Raw genomic sequence first — 20,068 nt, 5'->3', positions numbered from 1 at the left:
GAACAGAACACCTGGAGTGAGGCTCGTGGTATTACATCTCCACTGAAATTTGGAGACATTCGGCGCTGAATGCCCCTGTCCGCTACAGAAACGGGGCAGATGCACCTTAACTCACCTCACCCAACTTTCATTCCATCACTAATAGACGCTTCTGTCACGTAACGCAGCACTCCATGATCCCGTCCCCAGGCTCCAGACCCCCCCGGCCAACCCCCCCATACTCGAACGTCATTGGTAATTGATCAGCCACTGACACAGGTTCCGTCAGCAGCTCTCTAAGCTTGTCCTCACTGATGGTGACGCCAAGCTGCAACAGCAGCCAAAGCTCAAAAATCTACTTCCGTTGCAGAGAAACCTTTTGACCTCGTTGTCGTCCACCAAAGCTTTAATTTCTTTTCCCTCCCTCCTCCAATTCTTCTTCTCCCCACTGCTTACTCTTCACCTCTTACTCCCTCAACTCTTTTCTTCCCCGACCTCACCAATCCCTACAGCATCCGAAGCTGTCTGCTATATTCCCTCTCCCTTCGCAATCGCGCCGCCCACATCTTCACCAGTAACCATGGCTCTCGCCGACGAATCCAACCGTATCGTCGAACAATTCGACTTCTCCGACGATGAGCTCAACAAAAATGTGAAGGAATTTTTGAGGCAAATGGGTATGTTGCTCCATCAATCTGCGCAATCTGTGCCGCCATGCTACTGCAGCTCGACGCCATGATGCTTGTCGCATTTTCACCTATTTTGGCTTTAAAGCCTCAATGAGCTCAATACTGACAATCTGCCAGACGAGGGTCTTCACAATGAGGGCACCAGTCTCCAACAAATTCCTACGTACGTCACCGGCGTTCCCAATGGTACAGAAAAGGTGAGTTCTAGCCCACAATTGGCTCATGTAGCTGCCCAAGCTAATTGTGTCTTGACAGGGCCTTTACCTAGCTGTTGATCTAGGTGGCACAAACTTCAGAGTCTGCTCCATTATGCTAAATGGCGACACCACCTTCAACCTCACTTACAACAAGGTTGCTATTCCCAAAAACCTTATGGTCGCAAGCACCTCAGCAGACCTCTTCTCTTTCCTCGCAAAGCAGATCGAAATCTTCCTGAAGGAGCACCATGCCGACCACTTCGACTCTCACTTGCGCCGGCGCAACACAGCCAGCGCCCCGGAGGGCTATCGCGATGAGCACATTTTCCGTCTGGGCTTCACCTTCAGTTTCCCCGTCAAGCAGCTTGCCATTAACAAGGGTCTGCTGATTCGATGGACCAAGGGCTTTGATATCCCCGATGCCGTAGGCAAGGACGTCTGCGCTCTGCTCCAGAACGAGATTGACAACCTCCACCTTCCCGTCAAGGTTGCTGCGCTTGTCAACGACACCGTTGGTACTCTCATGGCCCGATCTTACACCTCTACTGGCAAGAGCCGCTCTGTTTTGGGCGCCATTTTCGGTACTGGCACCAACGGCGCTTACATGGAGAAGCTAGATAACATCAAGAAGCCCATCACGGGCGACTATGACCAGTCAACAGGCGAGATGGTTGTCAACACTGAGTGGGGTTCCTTTGACAACCAACTCAACGTTTTACCCTCCACACCTTGGGACAAGGCTCTCGATCTTGGCAGTGTGAACCCTGGCGACCAGATGTTTGAGAAGAGAGTGTCGGGCATGTTCCTGGGTGAGATTGTACGACTGGCCGTGGTCGATCTGATCAACAGCGAACACTCGTCCCTGTTCAAGGACCTCAACTCGAGCTTCAACGACTGGGGTACTACCACTAACATCGCACCCTCATCTGGTTTCCTCAAGCCCTGGGGAATGGACAGTGCCATTATGTCTGTAGCCGCTGCCGATAACACTCCTGAGCTGTCAACTCTTCGGCAGGAGCTCGAGAACCTACTCAGCGTCTACACTCCTTCATTGGAGGATGCCCAGGCCTTCAAGGCCATTCCAAATGCCGTCGGTCGCCGTGCCGCTCGATTGTCCGCTGTCGCCATTGGTGCTATCGCCATTAACTCTGGAAAGCTCAACGACATGAACGAGGAGGTTATTGACATTGGTGTCGACGGTAGTCTCGTTGAGCACTACCCCTTCTTCCGCGACATGATCTACGAAGCTCTCGCTTCCGTTGACGGCATTGGCCCCAAGGGTGTTGAAAAGATCCGAATCGGTATTGCCAAGGATGGCAGTGGTGTCGGTGCTGCCCTCATTGCCCTTGTGGCTGCCGGCAGGGAAAAGCCCGAGGATTACCTTACCAACCTGAGGTCCGAGTCCAACCGCGCTCGCAAGGCTTCTGATCCGTTCCGTATGTTCCACTCCTCATGTTCAGCCACCTAATCCAGGCTCCTGTGAAGCAACATCTGCTAACTTTTCATAGTCGAATCATCACCCGTCTCCAACCAGGCCCTACTAGCTGGTGGCGTCGTTGGTGTCCTTGCGCTAGCAGCCCTATGGTATAGTAAGCGTCGATAGAATACCACCAACCGTTATTTACATTGGTATCATGTTTGGGAGTTCTTTTTAACTTGGAACAACATTTATTATGTATATATATGTGCATCAGGGGAGATGCTTTCATGTTCGTTTTTTTGGGACCTTTGGCGTCTTATGTCTCCAATATGTTTTGTTTTTGCGCTCATTTCGCATTTAAAAGTTGTATAGGTATGAGGCAACCAATGTTTTAACGATATAATTTCATGATGTCCAATGCTTTCTTGCTTTGGTTGTACATTTTGATCGCTCTTGTATTACTATATAGTGTCTAATCCGGCTCTTTCTCCTTGAAGGCATCTATTCCATCCTGACCATTAAATCATATACTATCATGACGCATACCTATCCTCCCAAAGAACAGTTTATACCAATCTTATTATTTCTAGTCTATTCTCTAGCTTCCGAAAGCTGCAGCAGGGTAGGAACGATCCCTCTTCTTTCGTGCTGCAGAGCTACTTCTAGAGCTTGCACCGGAGCCGGTACCACCTGAAGCTCCGCGGGGTGGTGGTGCGAGTCGACTGCTTGCCATATCATCAGGCAAATCATTCCACTCCCTTTCGGGTCCTTGGTTCTGGTAGGATCGTGCAGAAGAGGGCATCGGTGGTCGCGAGGCGCCACTCCTGGGAGGACCGGCAGCTGGGTTGAGATTGGCGATAGCAGCAGTTGCGCTGGCGGCGACAGAGCTTGGGGATGTCGATGACGAGGTAGGAATCAAGTTTCGAACAGAAGCACCTGTGGGACGGCTGACTAGCCAAGCGGAATTCGGGCGCAGCTTGAGATAGTAACCCTGAATGGGTTGGTTCTCACGCTTGAAGCCTCGACCTTCATACCACTTCATTCCTTCCTCGTTCTCGGTCCAGACATGAGCCGTGACAGCCGTCACATTCAAATTGGGATCCGAAACAGCAGTAGCAATGATATTGTCCACAGCGGCGTTAATAAGTCCGAGCGATCGGTATGGCGAAAGGAGACATAAGGACTGAATGTAGAGGCTGCGAGGCACATCACCTGGAGTGTTGGGATCGAGAAGGGGCTCGACTCGACAGACAACACCGCCGACAACCTTGGCCTCAGCGCCGTCATGGGCCCATGTAATGACTCGAGAGAAACGACCGGAGGCAGAAGGATCTACGGCGCGCTGGTAAAAGTTGTCGGGGTAGCTGACGGGTAGGAGGAGGGCGTTGATGCGACGCAAAGCGTTTACGTCTTCGCCCGTGACAGGTCTGATTACCGCTTCTTGAGGAAGGGAAGTCGGCAGAGGTGGAATTTCGAACCCAGATGTTGAGTTCGTGGGTGGTGGTGGGGTGGTAGTGGCTGCTGGCGGAGGGGGAGGAGGAGGAGGAATATTGGCAGCGGTTTGAGAGGGAGGAGGCGCATAGTTTGGCGTTTTTGACGAGAAGAACGATCGAATGGAAGTTTGAGCTGGTTTGGTAGACGGAAGCGACATGATTGCGATGTACGTATATGCGTATGTGTCTTTGTGAATGTATCGTATGTATAAACGCACTCGGGAGGTTGTCGAAGGAAAGGGAGGGAGGATATCGAATCGAATAATTTAAGTTGTAGAGATTTGCGGTAAGAAAAACGCAAGGCTGGGGTAAGCGAGACAAAGGTCCGCCCAAGTTAAATAAACCTTAGGAGGACTATGAACGGGTAGGCTGATCAGGAATAAAAAGAGATTATAGTTTTGCAGAGGTATTCAAAGGGTTGAAAAAGAAATCATCTAGTCGAAACTGCAAAGGGAGGCTCTAAATGCTAAGGCACGTAAGTAAGGGACACTAGCGTGGATTATCCAATAAATGCCGACCAAGATGATGGGAAGAGGCCAATCCCACGTGAGAGATCTAGATTGGAATCGATCGTCATTCGTAGAGAGGAATTCTGAGTCCCTCTAAGCTGTAGTAGATGCATTTTCAAGGTACCCGCCCCCTGAAAGTCGATTTGACATGTGGACTTTTTTTTCTAAGGGGCTTTGTGAAGTGTCAGATCCGACTGTACGGATACCTGCATGTATATGCTAGGTACAGTGATCTAGGGGAGGGGGGTTAAGTGATGAGGTGGTGGTAAGTTTAAGAGGAGTGTTTAGAGAATGGTAAAAACACAACTTTCTTGGGGATCAAGTTGTATCTAGATATCTTGGCATCAATATGTGTTTGATATATGACTTTGGAGATACCTCCAACTCTTGCTTTGTAGCTATTTCGAGTACTAAAATAGAAGAATGATCCTTTCCCAATTAACCCGAGTACCTATTTCGTAATATTCCGGCTCAAGCTGACATTCATGCATTGTAGTTGGATCGTTGCTGCAAGGTTGATCTTTCGCATCAATGATAAAAGTATAAGCTGAGTCAAGGTCGCGAACGACATAAATTAAACTTGAGTAAAACACGACTGCTTTTTGCACCAGAATTACAACTTTGACCTGATCCTGTTGTCCTTTTATAGAATACTTGTGCCAGTTGTCTATACCCCTGATCTAACTGTTGCATCTAACATTAGATCCCTTTTCCAAAACTCTTAAAGGAAATCCCTTCGTCTCTACTTAATCCAGTGGCTGGCACTAGCTGTTGTAAGTGCTGGTGTGTAATACTGGCACACGCTTGAGGCTCTAAAGTTTTTTCTTCCTTTTTTCTACTTTTACTCTTGAACAGACTTTAACCCCCCCCCTTGTTAACATTTATCTGAGATATCATCTCAAGATTCATCACTTGTCGCTGTATGGATTTACAGCAAATTCTTGCCAATCTTGTCTTTTCTTACATCCTTCCTATCTTCGAGCTTGGGTAGTAGTTGGGCGGGTCTCGTGGTTTCTCGCTCAAGACAATCCAACTTTCTTTTCTTCACCCACCCCAAAACGCAAACGCTGCACTGCACTGCATTGAGCATACTACCAATAATCAACTACACACCTCTTTACTAACGGGGAGATTGGGTAACAGAGAACCTCAATTGCTCATTGTACATCTCACTCCTCCCCCATTGTTGGCCTTTTGCTGCGATTTCCCTCTTTTTACCCCAACTACTATCTAAAGCAGAGTATCACTCATCGTTTTCACTCATACTGGCGGCTATCTTCTCTCGTACAACTAATTCTCGCGCTTACTTATCTTTCAGGCTTGTCTTCTCTAGCTACCTACCTAGGTATTTTCCTTCTCGTCGCAACAGCGCTGTGCAGCAGTCTAGCCGTCTAGCCCACAGTACTACTGTACCCCGGGCTGGCCTGTAATTCCATTCCGTGCACACCCCCCTCCGCCCGGCTCGGTACAGTTCAGTTCAGTTCAGTTCAGTTCAGTCCAGTTCAGTCCAGTTCAGTCCAGTACGGTGCGGTAGCTGCCGTTTCGCTCCTCGGCATCATTCATCACACGATTTCAGTTACACACCCTCCGCTTTGCTTTACTGTACAAAAAATCGTCGGCCCTGGCTCGGATTCAGGATACCCGGCGACATCATGAATGCTCGTTCAGGCAAGGCAGGCGTCATAAACGCTGGTGATGATGCTTCGCCTATGGATAAGCTGGTAAGTTATTTACTCTCATCACATCTTTGCCTGCTTAGCAACCTCCCTGCGATGCAATGCGATCCTCACCACCACGTCGCTTGCGAGCGCCATCATATCCTCCGCGATGATGCCTCATCTCTGCGCCCCCTATCGCTGCGATTTCGCATCTAGCTTTTCGCTCATCATCCATCAACATTTTTATCTCTCAACTAATCGCTAATTGACTCTGCATAGGCACATGCTGTATTAGACGATGTGCTTTACAACGTTCTGAGCGATCTCTTGATGAAGACGCACCGCGAGGAGAAGACTGCCAGAGCTACTACCGCTGCGATTCGAATCGAGAAACTAGCTTCCGACGCGTCCGATGCCAACACACTCGATAGTAAACCTGATGTGCGGATAGAGACGGACGCTGCTATCTACGAGGACGGAAAAGTGTTGCTCAAGGGCAATCCTCTCAAGACCACCGCCGAGATCCTCTGCCCCCGATGCCACCTGCCTCGACTCCTGTATCCCACCGACGGAAAAGGCGCCAAGAAGCCCGACCCTAGCATAATCTATTGCAAAAAACATCCATACATCGACAAGCCCGGATGCGACATCTACGGGCAGAGTTGGGTTGGACCAGGTCCTGGCCGAGGCAAGAAGAAGAAGGATATGGAGAAGAACAACACCGACTCTCCCACCCCGGAACAACGACCGCCCAACGTGCTCTCCTTCCCCTCCGCCACTTGCAGCAAGTGCAAGCGCTGTATTCTCGTTACTCGACTCAATAACCACATGGGCTCGTGTATTGGCAATAGTGGGCGCAATGCTAGCAGAGCTGCGGCGCAGAAGTTGAGCAACGGCGGATCTCAGAACGACCCTACGCCTCCATCATCGCAAAAGGCGACACCCGCGCCGGGTTCTCGCGCCACCAGCCCAAAGAAGCGCGACGCCAGTGATGACGAGGAGGATTCTGAGAACAGTCACAAGAAGAAGAAGATCAAGCCTACATCCTCGGTTACCAAAAAGGTGATACTGAAGACGAAGCCGAGCTTCAAGAAAGATAAACCTAAGGGCCTTTCATCTTTAAGTCAAGAGCAAAAAGCTGACTACACTAATGGCGACTCGGTCGAAGTGGCCCCCAAAAAGGCTGTGTCCAAGGGCATCAGTCCTGTCAAGAAGCTCAAGATGAACAAGCCTCAGCTGGGCTCACCCAAGCCAAAATCCAATCTCATCAGGGAAGCTACCGGGGAGTCTGAATCTTCTGACACCCTTTCATCTCCACCACAGTAAGCCTTCGCTCAACAGGTTTGAGCTTAATCGTATCCTGTAAGGTGCAGTACGGCTACAATGGCGTCACATAAAGGCTGCATTTCCAACGCTCTCATGACCACACCGATCAGCATACAGTTATGGTTGGATACATAGAAGCAGGCAATCCGTTACGCGACCAAGGAGACACTTGCTTATCGAGGTTCTTTATTATTCATTTGTATTATTCTCAACAACATTGCATTGGCACGGCGGAGTGGTTGGCTAGGATGACCGGGACCGGATATTTACAGCATCCACGGAAAAGGGACCGGGGCGTTATTGGCGTACCAAGTATAACAATTGATACTTTCAGAATATGTGCGTCATCTTGAACGTGACATGTGCTTGCTTGTGTGACATGTAAGATATCTTGTCAGTTGCTCCCGAACGCCATGTACCCATGCAAAGAATTTATCTAATCCCAGACTCCTCTTTTTCGAATTTTCAACTAGATTTGCTCTTCCTCTTCCACAACACGCGCCTTGACAATCTTGACTTCCTCAACTGGTCTATCTTCAGATCCAGTCTTGACCAGACCCATCCTCTTGATGGTGCCCATGCCAGACTTTACCCTGCCAAAGATAGTATGCTTGCCGTCGAGCCAAGGTGTAGGCGCAAGCGTGACAAAGAATTGCGACCCGTTCGTGTTTGGGCCCGCGTTGGCCATGCTCAAGATGCCGGCGCCCGTGTGCTTCAGGCCCGGATCGATCTCGTCCTCAAACTTCTCGCCAAAGATGGAGCTTCCTCCGCGACCGGTTCCCGTGGGATCGCCGCCCTGGACCATAAAGTTGGGAATGATGCGGTGGAAGATGGTGTTGTCGTAGTAGCCGCGACGGACAAGGGTGGTAAAATTGTTGCAGGTCTTTGGGGCGTGCGTAGTGTACAGCTCAAGAATGAGCGAACCCTATAGTTAGTTAGTTAGTGTCGCGTCTATAATTGGAGGATGAAGGACATACCATTGTTGTTTCTAGCACGATATTTGTTGTCATGATTGCTTGTTGTTGTATCAAAGTAAGGTGAAAGGATGGGAATATTTGTTTATGATGGAGGGGTATGAGGACAAGGCTGTCGCATTTTCTGACGTTGTTCCTGGTGGCTTTAGCGACTCTGGCTAGGGATTGGTCACTGAAAATGGATATTTGCAGGGGACTAAGGTCCCTGATCGGTAGCGCATCTCATTGCAGGTCTAAGTTCTTTCAGCCAGCGTCATTCAGTAGCACAAACTGCACGTCTAGATAATTCCTTTTTGCTTTGTATTTGAAGGAATCAATTCTCTCTGTTTTTTTCGCTGCATATTAATTGCGGAGCCAAACGAATTACAAAAAAAAAACATATATTATTGCGTTCGTCATCGCTGAAATGATATAGTCTCTGCGGATACCTACAACTTTGTCCAGACTCAGAACACGTTGCTCTCTTGCAGCACCAACAACCTACTTGCAAGCCAAGCGCAAAAATGGCCGAAAACGCTACAGATACGGCGACTCTCGAGGGGTCTTTTGATGCCTTGAACTCTACCATAGGATCTGGAGAGAGCTGGCTATCAGCTTTCTCATACCTCCAAGATCAAAGCTTTCTCATGCTTGAGATCAGACTTGTTCTCAGCGCCATCGGCATCATCTATCTCGGCGCCCACGCTGCTCTTCGTCGACCTCCCTCCGCGGCACCTGCAAAGAAGAAGAATTTAGGTGAAGAGGAAGACGAGGAGCGTTTTTCTCAGGGATTGGAGCCATCAGATGCCATCATCTTTCCCCTCATGGCCGGTGTTGTCCTCGTTGGCTTGTACTACCTCATCCAGTGGCTAAAGGACCCCGACATTCTCAACAAAATTCTGAGATGGTACATGTCTACCATGTCGATTGCTAGCTTGGTGTCTATCTATTCTCATGGAATCGAAGTGGTTACGAGCTTAGTGTTCCCACGATACTGGCGGGGACGAGATGGACGTCTAAGGGCAGTGGACCAGACGAATAGATCTGTCCACGTCTGTGACGATGCAGGCAACCCGACGACAAATGTTTCGACAACAGACAACCCTTTCCCCGGACCTTTTTCCTGTCTGGCGTTCTCAGACAAAATTCGCCAGTCAGGATGGGAGTTGCGCGGTCTTCTCACTAGACATTGGGCCGTCAAGCTCTTCATCCATGGCATGGGCAAAGAGCAAGGTAGAATCAAGTTTGCTCATGTGGTGTCCTTGGTCATGGCTTTGGCTACCGCGCTCATCTACTCTTACACTACATCGCCTCTGTTGGCCAACACACTCGGCTACGCCATGTGCTACGGCTCACTGCTTCTGATCTCCCCAACGGACTTTTTGACTAGCACCCTGATTCTTGTCGGTCTGTTCTTTTACGATATTATAATGGTATTTTACACGTAAGTTGACTACGTAACCCCTTGTACCGAGCCCATCGCTAACCGTTACTAGCCCATATATGGTCACAGTCGCAACCAAGCTGGATGTGCCCATCAAGCTCACTTTCCAGGCTGCGGAGCGCAAGAGTATTCTTGGTCTGGGTGATATCGTCATTCCAGGCATGGTTATGGCTCTAGCCCTCCGATTCGACCTCTGGCTCCATTACGAGAGCAAGATCAAGTACGAAAGCACCGACTTGAAGCTCATTGAGAAGGACCCATCCTCAGGAGCTTTTGTCACTAGAAGCGAGACGAAACACAAGGAAGTCAAGGCCAAGTATGTCAACGTCAAGGGTAACTGGGGAGACAACCTTTGGACTCGCGGAGCTTTCTTCCTCTTTGGATCTAAGCAGGTGCCCCAAGACCTGGCGGCCACACGTTTCCGCAAGACCTATTTCTATGCTTCAGTCGCTGGCTATCTTCTCGGAATGTGTGTTACCTTGGCTATGCTTTTGGTGTTCAAGCGCGGCCAGCCTGCACTCCTGTATCTTGTTCCTGGCGTGTTGGGTTCGCTGTGGCTGACAGGTCTGGTCCGTGGAGAAATCAAGCAGATGTGGAAGTACACTGAGGACGGAAGCCTCGATATTATCGATGTGGTTGTCGACTTGGATGGTGATGGTAATGCTGTCAAGAGAATCGGCAAGCTCGAGGATGGCGTTGTCGACCTTACCAAGGACGACAAGAAGGAGAAGGAGGAAGACAAGACAAAGGAAGAGAAGAAAGGCGATGGAAAGGAAAAGCACCGTGTCTTCATGCTCTCAGTCGATGCCGAGGAGGAGACCAATTCGGAGTAGACTTTTGAATAGAGACTAGACTAGTAACAAGGTTTGACATGGTAGACATCACTTCAATGCAATAGAGTACATCTGTCGAATGCTGCGTGCCAGCCAGTATAGGCTTCACTTCACGTTGAGTCCCAAGCAAGTTGTTTTTATATCATTATCATTAACATTAATATTAAATCTGGACTGCTTCACAACTGGAAATATTAATCATTATCTCAAGTGTCACTGTATCCATATCCATATCTACATCTTCGTCTGATTCTCATTCTTCGTAAGAAGACCAAAAAAGAGAAGAAGAAGAGTGAGAAAAATAAATTCTCTCCACGAGTCTGTATTAGTCGGGAACAGTGGCCACCACCACCATTCCGTTAATCCCCTGCACCACGTAAAGGTTCAGACTCTCAGCAGGGGTCGGTCCATCCACCCAGCAGATTCGTAGAGGGGGAAAAAAAGCTGGGTTTCATTTGGGTTGTTTTGTTGTGCCCAACAGTCGGCGTTAAGATGGGCGGGTGAATAGTAAAAATCGAGGTTGTTGCGTATGAAGGAAGTGTCTTTAGCGTTGGTGTGTCTACCTGTGTTGTTTTGTATGTATTGACTTGTTGGATTGAACAACATTGGTGATTCGGCACAAGATAGCTCTTCGATTGGCAATATATCTCGTTTGGCTGAGGCCATAAGATAGAATGTGTCGCTGCTACGCCGAGAGTCAAAAGAACTCAGACGTAAGCAGAACAGAACAAAGAAGATTGAGTAAAGTCGAAGTCGAAGTCGAAGTCGAAGTCGAAGTCGAAGAATAATTGAAGTAAATTTAAAAGTTAAAGTGAATAGAAGTCCTCTTGGACAAAGTAAGCTGTACAGGTCGAAACAGGCTTACAATGCGGTGGTTTTATCGAGGAGAGTAGAAGAAGCAGGAATCTCGTCCCAGACTCGACTGCAAAGTTGGTCCTCTAAAGTGAAGAAAAGGCAAGAACCTACTCTAAAAGTTCGGAATTTTACAAAGACGACTTCTTGCTGGCATCTTTATACTTGATGTTGATCCCTATAATTCCCGTTTACCCTCCGGCCCGTGTTTCGGTCGGGCCGCTCAAAGGACCCCGCCTCCGACACTCCGGGTTTCGTATTGTTCGGCTTCCGAGTCTCACTTTGTCTCATCTTTTTACCTTTACGATATCCCAAACTTCTTGTCAACTCTCAGCCTCTCAGGCAAAAACTTCAAACGCTCGTTCTGCTCAGTTAATGTGACGCGGCTCATAAAATCAAGTAATAACTGTATCAACAATGAGTCAGACCCAGTCTTCACCCACAGCCATCCAATGGGTCATCGACACTCGTCCTCTATGGCCTTTAGCCCTCGAGACTAAAGATCTTACCACCAGTGTAAGTGTTTCACTCACAGCCCTTAGCCTGATACTCATCCTTTCTCCTCAGGCTTCGCGTGCTCTTTCTCTTCTCACCACTGAGGAACAAGCCGCTGTTATGAGATATTACCACGTTCGCGACGCTAAGCTTGCTCTCGCTTCTGCACTTCTTAAGCGCTATGTTATATCTCGCTTCTGCCAGGTCCCCTGGTCTGAAGCCAAGACTACTCGAGACGTCCGAACCAAACCCGTGTTTATCTCGCCAAGCGGCGACGAGCCACTCATATTCAACATCTCGCATCAGGCCGGTCTCGCAGTTCTCCTAGCCGTCCACAATCCTCCCGAGGGACTTGCTGTGGGAGTGGATGTTGTTTGCCCGACAGAACGTAGGGATCGTGATCTACGTAGCTTAGCGGATGAGGGGTGGCCGAGTTTCGTCGACATGCATGCCGATGTCTTTGGCCCTGGGGAAGTGGCAGCGCTGAAGCACATGAACCCCGGAACAGCCATATCCGAGCGGGATTGTGCGTTGCGCTACTTCTACGCGCTTTGGTGTTTGAGGGAAGCCTACGTCAAGATGACGGGAGATGCCCTTCTGGCGAGCTGGCTAAAGGATCTCGAGATGCGAGATTTTGCTCCACCCGAAGATATGCGAAAGGTCCAGGAAGCTTGGCTGAGGGGGATAAAAGTTGACGGCGTGGACCTGAAACTCATGCCGTTTTTAGAGGAATACATGATATCAACTGCCGTAAGGCATGGGCTCAACGGAGAGACTATCGATTTGAAAGACTTTCAAAGTCTTGACATTGAGGAAATATTGACATTTGGGGAAAGGTTGCCCAGTTCATGATTCACGACAATAATCATACATAAGTATAGCAGCGATTGTTGTAAAATAGCATTTGGTATTTTCATTGGTCATATCTCATGGCGTTAATATTCGCGTGTTTAGAAGTTCTTGCCAAAGAACTCAACAACGGTCTTGTAACCCCTCTCGTACTCCTCCTTAACACGGGAGTCATTAAGATCGGCACGGGCAGCCATCCAGCCATGGATCTGATCCTTGAATGTCTCAACGTGCTTGGCCACCTTGAGGTTGTCCTCGAACTTCTTGACCTCTTCCTCGGGCTCTTCCATGGAGGCGAGCAGCATAGTAGGGACAGAGAGACCCTCAGCATCAGAGGCATCGACCATGGCGGGGTGGATTTGGGCAGCAATGGAGAAGGGGTTGGAGTCAGCCTTGACACTGAGAGCGACGACTTTGCCACCCCAGCAGTACTGTCCGGTTTCTTGTCAGTCATATGATCTCGCCTGTAGACAAAGTTACTTACACCAAGAATGCCAAACTTCTCAATGGAAGAGTCCTGCTCCTTGACAGCCTTGACATAGTCGGGAACTTGGCCAGCAACCTTGGGAGGAGGGTAGGTCTCAAAGAACTCGCCAAGTTGCTTCTTCTTATCATCATTGTCTGGTGGGTAACTGGGGTTGTTGGTGTCAGCCTGGTTATACTGGCATTGCAATCGTTGCTCTCACATCTCAATGGGGCATGGGCCGCCCTTGAACCAGTCAGGGATAAAGACCTTGTACTTCTGATGAGCGTCGCTGAAAGCGAGAATATCAGCTCCCTGAAGAGTTTGTTCAAAGTAGCCAAAGATGTCGTAGATTACGACAATGGCCTTTTTCGCATCGACGGGGCCAGTGACATCTGGTCGTGTTAGTGGTACTTCTTGTGATGAGCACTGGTACTCGTACAAGTCTTGTAGCCTCCAATATCCTTGTAGGTTCCCTTGGCCTCATATCCCTTTGTGACAACGGGTGGGATGTTACAGCAGGCCTCACTGTGGCCGTGGGACGCGGGCATGGTCGACATGATGGGCGGTTTGGTATTGATCGTGGGGTTGCTGTTGAGCTATGTGTTAGCTATATCTCTGTTCAAGATGGAGAAGAAGTAATGAAAGGTAGGTGCCAAATACAGAGATAGGATTGGATTAAGCTATAACTTACTTCTCTTTTCAGTCGTTAAAGAATTGTTGTTTTGCTGATGAGGTTGATGGAATTGAATGGAGGGTGGGAGCTCCCAAGACTGCGGGGAGGAGGGGCAGGAGCTCGATATGGGCCATGGGGAATGAGGAAAGAACCAATGATGTCACGATTCATCAACGAAGTAACCGCGACTGCCGTGTTCAGGTTCCCAATGCAAAGACTGATTCTATTCTCGATTCGTACATAAATTGTGCCAGCGAGACTGATATCATATAGGTACTGTATATTTCCTATGATCCTTCAACAAGACTCGATTCGCTCAGTCACTCCTGTGCCCGTTTGTCATTCATAGCTCACTCTAGTCGCCACTGGTCTACGGCCCCAGTCAACCCGGTGGGGTAATTGAAAGCTCCCAGGCAAACTGATTAACAGATCATCAGCCAGGTAGGATACGTCAATCTTTAAATATCATAGTTTATTCCTTTGTTCTATCCTAAGCCATAGGAAGCCCATCGTTTCATATCGATGTGGCTGTAGACTCTGTCCTGTTGTGACGTCAAATATCGAGACCAGTCCGAAACTCCGTTCCGAAACCCTATGTAATCAAGAGCCAAACTCCATCCTTATGCCACATATCGTTGCCTAGCCCTTGTGCTTTGACTCAAACCACTGCTTTTGTCGCTCTGTCCTAGACAGTCTTGGATTGACTGCATCATGCTTGGGTATCCATTTGCCGTCTATACTCGGCCCTTGCCAACATCAGCCAACCCGCTTATATTCGCCTTAACCAGGACCGTCGCTGTTTTCCAGTCCTTCTATATAAAATTGGTCACCTTCACCTCACTGGGGAGTTTGGGCTGAGCCCTCCCATTCTTCGCACAACCACCTGCATCTTTTCAATGAGCTCTGGGATTCTATATGGCTTCACCATCACATCATCACACCCAGCTTGCTTGGCTTCCATGACTTGCTCAGGCCGGGCGTTGGCTGTGACTGCAATGATTGGCACCCGGCCGCCCGATGCACAGAATACCTCTCCCTCCGCTTCTAATTCACGAATTATCCTTGTGCACGTCAAGCCGTCCTGGATAGGCATCTCAATGTCCATCAGCACAAGATTGATGGCAATGGGCAACGAATGTGTATTGCCCCTTCCTGGGCGACCGGCGACCCCATTGAGGCCAAGCCCCGGAACAGTGCCTTGGCGCCTTTTGAGTTTCTCGAGAGCTTCGACTCCATGATTCGCGACATCCACCAGAAAGCCCCGGTCTGTCAATCCTCGTCTTGTAATTTGCTGATTGATGAGATTGTCTTCAACAACAAGGATCCCATCCAGTCGAACATTTCCTCCCGGATTCTGATGTTTTTGTAGGCGAATATCGCGGCAGGGTTGCTTGCCATCAGCTGAGTCGGTATCACTACCGCAAGCGATTAGCCTGGCAGCAGCGGCAGCAGCCAGCGCTTCGTTCCTGGAGGCTTCACTTGGAACATACGCCTCAATGTAGAATGCAAACGTTGAACCTACGCCAGGCTGACTCAAAACGCCAATCGCTCCGTTTTGAAGCTCTGTCAACCGGCGCGAGATGAATAACCCAAGGCCAGAGCCTCCGTATTTGGTATGCGTCTTGGCGCTGGCTTGAACAAATTTGTTGAATAGGCTGCCCATCTCTTCCGCCGTCAACCCTTGACCGGTGTCCTTGACCTCGAACAACAGATACACGGCCTTGGACCTTTCTTTGAGTGCCGGTTGGTCGTATTCTTCTGATACGTCGCAGAATCGTGGGATGAATTGAACAGCTGTCATGTCTTCTCCTGGCGGTGTCAATGATCCTTTAACGCCAAGGGTGACATTGCGCGTGTTACCAGATTTGGTAAACTTCAAGGCATTCGTGAGAAGATTGATGAGGACTTGCTGGACCCTGCTTGGGTCAATATCGAGATAGTCATAGGCGAGATCCTTGTATGACTTATCGACATATGAAGTCAGCTCAATATCGACACGGCGAGCCTCCACCTCGAACATCTTAAGGGCCCCATTGACAATTTGGATCGGATCAACCGTGCAAGGAGTGACAGCCAGCAATTTTGAGTCAAGCTTAGACATGGTAAGGATATCATCAACGATGCGTTTCTGGTGTTGAGCGCACGTGACAATAGTCTCTGCGTTTTCAATGCTGTCTTCCAGAAGCTTTCTTTCTTCGACCGATCGTTCCCCGGTCCTTCTTCCTTCACCGCTAGTGCCGTTCCGTGTTGGTGTAAGAGGAGCAGAGTTGTCACTGATGTCCTGTACCCTTGCAAGGGAGGCGATGATGGCATCAGTGCAGTGAAGGATGGCGCTCAGTGGATTCCGCATCTCGTGCGAGGTCATGTCGATGAAGTTCTCCTGCTGTCGTTTGGACTCAATCGCCTCCTCCTTGCGAAGTTTCTCTTGGTCCAGTTGCCATTTCTGTACCGAAACGTCGCTCAAGCAGCCTGTAAAAGACTGGATTACTCCGTCCGAACTCTTGACTGGCATGAAAGTAGCAAGAACCCATCTGGGGGCGACGGACGAGTTACCATTGCCATCTTCGCTAACCCAGCCATTGCGGAGGCGGAACTCGGCCGTTTCAGTACGTCCGGATTCTACCAGTTTATCGAGACTTTCCTGAAGAATATGAAGGTCCTCCTCGACAACGCATTCTGGCCAGGGACGCACATCGACTTTGGTGAGGTCGACTTTCTCCAGAGCCGTTAATTCCCAGAAAAGGTTGTTTGCACTAAGAAGTCTACCATCCATACTGACATCGTACATTCCGACAGTCGCGAATTCGGCAAGCCGCTTAAGGTTCTCTGCTTCTTGCGCTCGTCGTACGGCTTCCTCGGCAGTGTCCTTTTGCACTGTCACATCAGTTAGGCAAGTGAGAATTCTGATAACGCTGCCGTTTGGTGCTCTTTCAGCTTTAGTAGAAGCTAGAATATGGCGCGAGACCTGCCCATCCATGACATTTGAGGGCCCGGTAGAGGATCTAAAACCTGGCGGTCCTGTCGTGTTCTCAGTTCGTGCGATGCGGTACTCAAAGGTGACTGTATCGAGCTCTTGAACATCTTTGTATGCTTGCATGACTTTCTCCTTGTCCTCTTCGAGAACCGATTCGAGTAACGCGCCCTGTGCGATTGGGCCTTTAGGATATCCAGTAATGCGATGCCAAGCGTCGTTGGCGAACGTAATATTACCCTGGTTATCCACAAAGCACATCCCAACAGGAATAAACTCTGCCACCGCGGTAAACGTTTGCATTGATCTCTCGGCTTGTTTGGTCTGGTATTCTAGCCGCTGTGTAAGCATGGCATTGTCATAGGCAGCCTGCTCGGTGATGTTGCGCCGCCGGCGTGCCTCCTCTTCCAGAAGGACTGCTGAAGCCAAAGAACTTGTAAGCTTTTGGTTAAGTAATAAGATGAATTGTCGATAGTCGTTATCGTATGGGCGTCGAGGATTTAAGCCTAGAAACAGGACACCCATTACATGCTCTTCCTTTGTAGGTCGAACAGGCAGGACAACGACCGCTTGACAAGGGTCGCCGAAGCCGCGCCATTCTAATCCACGCAGTAAGTCTTTAGCCAATGTGCCATCTTTGGTCTGTAAAAGTATTGGTTGGCGCTCATCCAATGACCGTCGCAAGATAGACGCCATGCCATCCTCTGTATCTCTGAGATCAAGAACCGAAGGTGTAATAGCATGCCCTTGTGGTACACCGAGAGAGCCCTCAAGTCGGCAAGTCTTCGAACAGTCGTATTTAGATGATGAGGAGTCGGCATCGGCATCGCCCTCCCCTACCGAGTATATGAAGGCTAATGGAACGTCGTACGCCGGGTGCCATCGCTCCAACTCCTCAATCATCCTGGACCAATAAGACTTGGCGTCTTTTGTAGACACTAGAGCCTCGCCAAGATCGAGAAGCATCTTCATTCTTCGTTCCCAAAGTCGTTTCGAAGTCATCTCGAGCAGCGAATGTTGTATACCGAGACATTTCTTTTCGTACACAATGGGAACCATAGAAGACTTGGCATAGGTCTCTTCAAAAGCTCCATCCGCTTGGGGTATGAAGAAATTGGACTCGTCTTCGGCATTGGAATAGTTTTTCATGGGTGAGGCCGTCATCTCATCAAGCCGAGTTTTCAATTGAGGCCAAGCTTCGGTGGCAGGTCGGCCCAGAAGTCCAGGATGTCGTACGCCGCAGTATTTGGAAAATGCTTCATTGTAGATAGTGATGTATTCAGGTCCCCAATAAAGTGCCACAGGCCGCGAATCAGAAACGAGCTGGTTGAAGGTGTATTGCAGCTGAGCCGGCCAGTCGGTCATAGGACCTAGCGATGTCGACTTCCAATCAACGCTTTGTACTACGTCAAGGAACGGCTCTGCCTCGGAGTCGGAAACAGGCACCATAAGACCTGGGTTTGATTCGTCGCGATAGACCATGGGTGTCTTGCTCTCCGATTTTCTGCGGGACGGCAATCGGGCATTGTCTAAAGGTGATTTTTGGGGATATTTTCTCGTTTCCTCGCCTTGTTTCCCTTCTATTCGAACTTTGCGCGGGGGCTCTGACGAGGGAGGAGTTTCATTACCACTCATGACCACCCATTGACCCAGAACAATGCTTCGCGTCCAGTAGACGCCGAGATATGGTAGTGAATGCTGCGTATTTGTCGTTGCAGGGCCTGGGGCATCGCTTTCAGAAGCCGGCGCAGGTGGTGGGCTTGTGACCCAATTCCAGAATGGGGAATGAGAAGCATCTTGAGGAATGGAAGAAATTGACTGGTCAAGAGTATGCAAATTTTGCAGCGCAGGATTTCGGTAAAGTATCTTGGCGGAGGAGGAATCGTTTGTGCAGGACGTTTGCTCGGGCAAGGCAACAACGAACGTAGGTCGAGGATCAGAGGCGATGAGGTCTACAAGACCGAGATTGTGAAGAGCTGAAGGCTGCATTGGGCAGATCGATTATGCCGAGACCCTATTGATAATGGGCACAGGAACTGTAAGTCGTTTGAACCGTCTTGAGACAGGGGGTCAAGATGGATAGCGAGGCGAAGGATTGGTTGTCTCTTGCGTCGTCATTTCAGTCGCAAACTGGAGGGGCCTCGTAGAGATGTTGAATTGAGTCCAGGCGAATCGAATCGAATCGGGACGGGACGAGACGAGGGAGGCTGTGTGATGATCGGTGCAGTCGAAATCGCACGCGATCTGTGACGTGTAAGTGCGAACAGTTCAGCCCAAGGATGAGAGTGAAGCCATCGTGGATCAATAATAATAATAATAATAAAGTGACTGGGTGACTGGATAACTGGGTAAAAGATGGTGTTTTGTTCACCTTGTAATGAATGGGTGGGTTGAGAGCCAAGTTCTTGTTTGTTGTATGGATCTGAATCGCTGCTAACATTAAAGGCCTGTAGCCTGTAGAGAATGTGCCAGGGCTAGGATCGGGGAGTGTGATCCATGAATGTGCGTAAGTGGAGTTCCTCATGCCTGACTTGAAGCTGTCAGTGGGCAAATGAGTAATGAATGACAAGATTTAGTGGCTTTTCCACCAAGAAAGAAACGGCCATGGGCTCCACTGTACAGCACCTGCTCCAGTGTCAGCGGTGAATTTGTGATGGCCCAGTAGCCTAGGTTCCTGCTCATATGACATAACCTACCTATTTTCTGAATGGGAAAAGCCGCTCTATGCGCGTCATATACATACATGTTCGCTCGTTGCCGTTGCATGCCAAATGGAGGCGATATAAAAATTTGTGAGTATGGCATCGCTGACAGACAAAATCACAGCGGCAGAATATCCATCATCATACAAGCGTCACCTGAGATACATAATAAATCCCTTGCAGACTAGGTAGACTAGGTAGGCAAGTCGCGCTAAAGACAGCATGGAACTTATACTAGAAATCGAATACTACCACATACATACTTGAGAGCCGGGGGTTGGGGGGTTGGGGAGAAGCGACTAGCCAACATCTGCTCCGACGGCCCAGGACTATAGTACGGATACCAGTCATTAAAAGAGGAAGGAGGAGGACAACACATCCCGCAATATGTTGGCTGCTGATGTTGGGGTAAAATTCGTATCCCAAAGTGGTGTACTACTACTACAAGAGCCATGTTAACCTAGATAAGTTTCAAAGCGATGCCATGACTCGGAAGAAAAGTTTTGACAAGTCGCAAGTGAGCGAATTTTGACAATTACTGGGGTGAAACGAATAATTC

General features: G+C 49.2%; 8 protein-coding genes across 8 annotated transcripts; 4 read left to right on the top strand and 4 right to left on the bottom strand.

Annotated features, from left to right (window-relative positions):
- Positions 1-559: 559 nt before the first annotated feature.
- On the top strand, positions 560-2,468 carry FGSG_08774 (glucokinase; the record flags this gene model as incomplete). The annotated part of the gene is made up of 4 exons (XM_011321647.1): positions 560-656; positions 786-865; positions 924-2,301; positions 2,374-2,468. The coding sequence occupies 4 exons, from the start codon at positions 560-562 to the stop codon at positions 2,466-2,468; spliced, it is 1,650 nt and encodes a 549-aa protein (XP_011319949.1).
- A 415-nt stretch (positions 2,469-2,883) lies between these two features.
- On the bottom strand, positions 2,884-3,936 carry FGSG_08775 (uncharacterized protein; the record flags this gene model as incomplete). Its single annotated transcript, XM_011321646.1, has 1 exon — positions 2,884-3,936. One exon carries the CDS (start codon positions 3,934-3,936, stop codon positions 2,884-2,886), a length of 1,053 nt encoding a protein of 350 aa, XP_011319948.1.
- Positions 3,937-5,939: 2,003 nt separating this feature from the next.
- FGSG_08776 (uncharacterized protein) lies at positions 5,940-7,271 on the top strand (the record flags this gene model as incomplete). Its single annotated transcript, XM_011321645.1, has 2 exons — positions 5,940-6,008; positions 6,225-7,271. 2 exons carry the CDS (start codon positions 5,940-5,942, stop codon positions 7,269-7,271), a joined length of 1,116 nt encoding a protein of 371 aa, XP_011319947.1.
- A 324-nt stretch (positions 7,272-7,595) lies between these two features.
- FGSG_08777 (peptidyl-prolyl cis-trans isomerase ppi1) lies at positions 7,596-8,308 on the bottom strand. The gene is made up of 2 exons (XM_011321644.1): positions 8,249-8,308; positions 7,596-8,196 (listed from the first exon to the last, which is right to left on the bottom strand). Exons 1-2 carry the CDS (start codon positions 8,279-8,281, stop codon positions 7,741-7,743), a joined length of 489 nt encoding a protein of 162 aa, XP_011319946.1. The 5' UTR covers positions 8,282-8,308; the 3' UTR covers positions 7,596-7,740.
- Positions 8,309-8,748: 440 nt separating this feature from the next.
- On the top strand, positions 8,749-10,501 carry FGSG_08778 (uncharacterized protein; the record flags this gene model as incomplete). The annotated part of the gene is made up of 2 exons (XM_011321643.1): positions 8,749-9,668; positions 9,721-10,501. 2 exons carry the CDS (start codon positions 8,749-8,751, stop codon positions 10,499-10,501), a joined length of 1,701 nt encoding a protein of 566 aa, XP_011319945.1.
- A 1,269-nt stretch (positions 10,502-11,770) lies between these two features.
- Positions 11,771-12,700, top strand: FGSG_08779 (uncharacterized protein; the record flags this gene model as incomplete). The annotated part of the gene is made up of 1 exon (XM_011321642.1): positions 11,771-12,700. The coding sequence occupies one exon, from the start codon at positions 11,771-11,773 to the stop codon at positions 12,698-12,700; it is 930 nt and encodes a 309-aa protein (XP_011319944.1).
- A 98-nt stretch (positions 12,701-12,798) lies between these two features.
- FGSG_08780 (uncharacterized protein) lies at positions 12,799-13,970 on the bottom strand (the record flags this gene model as incomplete). Its single annotated transcript, XM_011321641.1, has 5 exons — positions 12,799-13,128; positions 13,182-13,329; positions 13,384-13,614; positions 13,690-13,751; positions 13,935-13,970. 5 exons carry the CDS (start codon positions 13,968-13,970, stop codon positions 12,799-12,801), a joined length of 807 nt encoding a protein of 268 aa, XP_011319943.1.
- A 698-nt stretch (positions 13,971-14,668) lies between these two features.
- On the bottom strand, positions 14,669-18,796 carry FGSG_08781 (uncharacterized protein; the record flags this gene model as incomplete). Its single annotated transcript, XM_011321640.1, has 1 exon — positions 14,669-18,796. The coding sequence occupies one exon, from the start codon at positions 18,794-18,796 to the stop codon at positions 14,669-14,671; it is 4,128 nt and encodes a 1,375-aa protein (XP_011319942.1).
- Between the last annotated feature and the right edge of the window lie 1,272 nt (positions 18,797-20,068).

The sequence above is a fragment of the Fusarium graminearum genome, chromosome 2 (assembly GCF_000240135.3).
Source record: "Fusarium graminearum PH-1 chromosome 2, whole genome shotgun sequence".
NCBI lineage: Eukaryota > Fungi > Ascomycota > Sordariomycetes > Hypocreales > Nectriaceae > Fusarium > Fusarium graminearum.
This window is presented reverse-complemented; position numbering and strand designations above follow the sequence as displayed.

Coding starts and splice junctions, on each gene's coding strand:
- FGSG_08777 (XM_011321644.1), bottom strand. CDS start 8,281: ATGACAACAAATATCGTGCTAGAAACAACAATG. Junction 8,197..8,248: donor TCGTGCTAGAAACAACAATG/GTATGTCCTTCA, acceptor AACTAACTATAG/GGTTCGCTCATTCTTGAGCT.